Source organism: Macadamia integrifolia, chromosome 6 (genome assembly GCF_013358625.1).
Source record: "Macadamia integrifolia cultivar HAES 741 chromosome 6, SCU_Mint_v3, whole genome shotgun sequence".
Lineage (NCBI taxonomy): Eukaryota > Viridiplantae > Streptophyta > Magnoliopsida > Proteales > Proteaceae > Macadamia > Macadamia integrifolia.
In genome coordinates, this window is record NC_056562.1 from 30,640,145 (window position 1) to 30,644,728 (window position 4,584).

At 38.2% G+C, this 4,584-nt stretch overlaps 1 protein-coding gene across 7 annotated transcripts in view; it reads right to left on the reverse strand.

Annotated features, from left to right (window-relative positions):
* Positions 1 to 4,584, reverse strand: part of LOC122081718 (BEACH domain-containing protein C2-like) — a 91,184-nt gene that overhangs the window by 56,575 nt on the left and 30,025 nt on the right. For 6 of the 7 annotated variants that reach the window (XR_006141173.1, XM_042648932.1, XM_042648928.1 and 3 more), the window contains 5 exons: positions 2,971 to 3,055; positions 2,265 to 2,459; positions 1,369 to 1,923; positions 1,144 to 1,287; positions 562 to 1,038 (listed from right to left, as the gene is read on the reverse strand). Coding sequence is in view for 6 of the 7 variants with exons in the window: in XM_042648932.1 (XP_042504866.1) it covers positions 562 to 1,038; positions 1,144 to 1,287; positions 1,369 to 1,923; positions 2,265 to 2,459; positions 2,971 to 3,055 (1,456 nt within the window). In the remaining variant the exon portion in view is untranslated. The remainder of the gene's footprint in view (positions 1 to 561; positions 1,039 to 1,143; positions 1,288 to 1,368; positions 1,924 to 2,264; positions 2,460 to 2,970; positions 3,056 to 4,584) is intronic. The other variant, XM_042648931.1, reaches the window with a different exon arrangement.

Below are 4,584 nucleotides of genomic sequence, written 5' to 3' on the forward strand. Positions count from 1 at the left end.
TTTTTTTTTTTTCTTTTTGTGATCAATGAAGGTCTAGCCATGTTAGACACCAGACTGTACTCCCACTCCAGATAAAGACTACTGTCCAATCTCATAGAAGAAAAGAGCAACACCATGTCACCCTATCGTAAACTCAAGAACCAATACTAGTTAACCATAGAAGAAACATGAAAGATAAAAATAGAAAAGACCAGGACAGAACTACAAATCAACCCCTATCCTGGCACAGAAAGAGGATTTCATTTCCCACCAACACTTCTTGAACTTTGACCAACCATTCAACCAATCATTAATCTCATGCTCTCAACTATTAATAGTTACCAATGACAAATCTCTCGTATATACCATATTTTAGGTAAATTATTTCTATGTTATTAAATTACACATTTCATAATAGAAACGTGTTTCATAACATACAAAATAAACTGGATTGACTTGTCACTTTTTTCAGATGTGTTTGACTACAGTTTCTGGCAATTTATATCCAAGTCTAAAATTGACTAATGTAAACCACAGATATAACTGAAGAAATCTCATCTCAGAACGACACATTAAACTTACTTGGAACGTTCCTCGTATTACTCTCAATGGTCTTACCATCGACGAAGAAAGTTCGAGAATAATTCTTTCATCAAGTTCACCAGGAACATACCCAGGTGCAACATCTGACATATTTTGGACTAAATCTCGGTCACTAACTTGAGCATTAACAGATTCCAGTGCAATCTGTACAGGTTGCTCAAAGGTTGAAGACGGACTCTGCTGATTGTCCACCCTCTGTTCCCTATCATGTGTTCTACACTCCAAATTATCAGTTTCTGTGTGTTCATGATCCTCATTTACTTGCTCCATTAATATTGCTTCTGCCACCAATATAGAGGTAGTAGAAGTTGATACGGCATTCTCTTGATTATGTTTCAATCGGAGATTCTCTTCATAGTTAGCAGCTGCACCCAAACGATCATACCCTCTGTAGTTCCTTCTTAAACATATTCTCATCCTTGAAGAACTTTCCATGGTATCTAATTTCCAGAAAACCTGAGAAAATTTGACCCACTAATTTAAAAAATATGCCAGCTTTGCCTCCATCAATAAAAATTGTTGAACAGGTGTTACTGCAGAACAAATTATCTGGGAACATACACGCTCTGGATTACATAGATGCTCTCCCAAAGGTCCAAAAAGACCTTTCAACTCAATCAAGTAATGTATGAGTTTGCGCCAAGCACGAGCTCCAGTTGACAGACGATGCCGACCTATTACATCAACTTGTACACGCCTGTCAATCTGCAGAAGGGTTAAAGGTTTACTCCATTAGACCAAAGATTGAAGACATAATAAAGATGAGAAACATTAAAGTACCCATACCTCTGACCGTTGCCTGTTTCTTGCCAAAGCAAAACTCGTAACAAGGACTGCAACATATTTATAGAATAGAGCATTCAAATCTTTCCCTGAAACTGATTTTGTACCAACTGACTGCAAGCATTCCATCCAGGCAGTCCCCATAGCTTCATACATATTCCACCTCTTAACACGCTCCATATCACTCACACTCCTCCTTTGTGCTGATGTGGCCATTGCTACAGCACTCAAACCCCTTCCAGAACCAATTTTTGCTCTCCTCTCCAGATCACGTGCAGCTGCCAAAGCAGCAGCCTTTGCAGCTGCTTTGTCCTTGGGAACAGCCGGTGTTTTTTTAATGTTAGGTGTCTCTAAAGGCTTTTGAAAGCTTGAGAATTTGTGAATTCTAACTGTTTTACGCTCTATTAACGATGTGTCACGCCTAAAAAGCTGTTTAGTTGTTACAGGTGTTACAGCTTCACCACCAGTGGCTCCCGCAGCAATCATCGCCAATGCCATTGCAGCAGGAGGAGATGCAAAAGCAGCAGCCCAGCCTGGGGATATCATGGAAAGAGCAGCCTGAAACGAATTTATCTAGAATATCTCAAACAATGCAGTATGAAAAAATCAGGGCATAAAATTATAATCAGAAACATGCAAGACTACTTATGGCCTTTTGTCAATCAGTTTCCACAATTTTCTATAGAAAACAATCAAGTTTCTTCCTTCTTGAAGGTTGAACAGCAGTGTGGTTCTATCCTGGAGTTGTTCAGCAAGTAAACAAACTCTCGATTTTTCTTCTTGTGCATATTGTATCTATTTGTCATGCTTACACTGCAACACATTGTCATAGCGAGAAAATCCCACAACCCAAAGTCACATGTGATGAAAAGAAAGATGGAGATGTTGTTTTTTATCACCTCAAGCGGAAGTGCATCTGCTGCCAAAGCACGATCATCAACCATGAGGGGATTTACACCATCAGGAGAAGTAAGCTCATGAATTCCCGCCAAAAGGGGACGCCATCGCCTCAGAATGGCAACATAAGGTGGTAAAATGGCCTCCATGTACTGTTTACGAAGAGGTTTCTTGTCCTTACTAACTGCATGCCACACCTGCACATATAACTCGTTAAAAGAAAATTTTGAATAACAATTATCTACAAGCAGGATAACTGCAGCATCTATTTTTGGATGAAATAAGTATTTCTCCTCCAACCCACAAGCACCATCCTTTTCCATTTTATAATGATCCAAATTGTTTGTCTCCTCTAAAAATAATAATAATGGATTTTTAACAAGATTAAGACATTACCTGCTGTCATTTGTTACCAAAATTCAAATTTTGGAAAATAAATGGATAAGGAATCTCTAAATAGAAAAGAAGCATGGATAATATTGGAAAATAAGTGGACCCTCAATGTTTAACCACTCCATAGAAAATGATTTTTTCTAAAGAGGACAATCATTCTAGGATGGAGGAAGTAATGGATGCAAGGTTCAGCCATCACAAAAAGATTTAAGGAAATCACAGATAATAACCCGGGAGAGGGGAGGGTGAAAGGGGGGTGTAGAAGCAAGAAAAATAGTTTAGAAAATAAATCAAACTAGCATAGTCGGAACTAACCTCAGAATAAAGAACAGAAGAAACAACCAACACCCTCTGTCTCCGAGACTCAGAAATTGGCATGTTGAGGACAGGTGAAAGCACGCTGTACATCAAGACTCTAAATCAGTTCCAAATCATTCTCATCGAGAGACCATTAAGAATTACAATCAGTCACATTACATTAATTTATCACAAATAACTTTTACACACACACATACATATATACTCATGAACCTGCACTTGGGTTCCCTTTGCATGGCTGTATAAGAAACTAAGATAAATGCCATAAAACAGGAAAAGAACTACTGCATTCTGATCATTTCTAAATTTAGGATCATATCCTTCTATCCTCTTTCTCTTGCTCTCATTTGTAACCATCTTCATTATCTCGTTAACTTCTTGTGCAACTGCCTAAGAAGGAACGAAAATACCAAATGGAACTTCACAATACAAACAACATATTGGAAATATGCCAAGTTGAAGCTAAATTGGCATTTATTTGATACATTTGCACCAAGGATCTTATCCTATATACCAAATACAAATGGAGTATGCTCTACTTTAAATTGGATAACCTAGTTGAAACTGTTTGGACTTCACATCCAGCTGAAAGCTGCACTAACCACAACAAAATGGAATAAAATAAGCACATTTCCTCATAAATCCGAAAGTTTAATTTGCCAAAATGTAGCAGCCGTTAGATCACGTAACAAATCCCCCCTCCCCCTTTTTTTTTTCTGATTCGCCAAGAAACCAACTTTAATTATTTGGCAAGGGGAGTAAAAAGGCGGCACAGGGGAAAAAATGGGAGAAAGAACCCTGCTATCTGGTGTAGACAACAATAGCGCATGGGACCAATGGTAGGGCGCGTGGGAGCATCTTCAGCACAAGGGGCAGGGGGCAGCATGGTCTTCTCGTGCCCGCCTGTGTCTGGGCATAGGCAACACCAGAATGGCAAGGTTCTTTCTCTCAAAAAAAAAAATATATATATAAATATATATACAAGGACAATACACCCCTAGACAAAAGGAAAGGATGCACAAGTGTATCTGACCCTATGCAAAATAATGGTTCTATGTAACATTTTACTTTATTTTGCATTTGGGCATTTATGTCTTTTGAAAAGGCCCAACATAAACTTAGCTGTAAATTTCTTCTCCCTTCTGTTTTCAAATATATTCTTTCTAAAGAAAGAAGGGGAAGGGAAGAAAAACAGCAAGAGAGACAGAAGAATGAAGAGAGAATTGTGATTCTCCCAACCATGCCTCCTTTTTTCTCCATTCCTTTTCCTGCTATATTCCTCAGTTTACTTCAAACTAATCTTGCATACCAGGAATTTCCTGTTAAGATCGTTCCTATTGTATTAGTGCATAGTGGTACCTGCAGGGGTATTTTGGGTACATAGCTTTAGTTTTAGAAGTACTTTATGTAATGTTAAATAGTTTGTGGTTATACTGTAATTACCATTTATGGTGTTCAGGCAATGCATCAGGATGGTATGCCAGTATACCTATAGAGAATCCTGGATTGCATAATGCTACCATACTATTACAGATGTTATGCAACGTCTTCTGGGATAAATTTATGGTTAGTTGAAAGGGTAATTTCTTCTTCTCTCTCTCACTCTTTTTT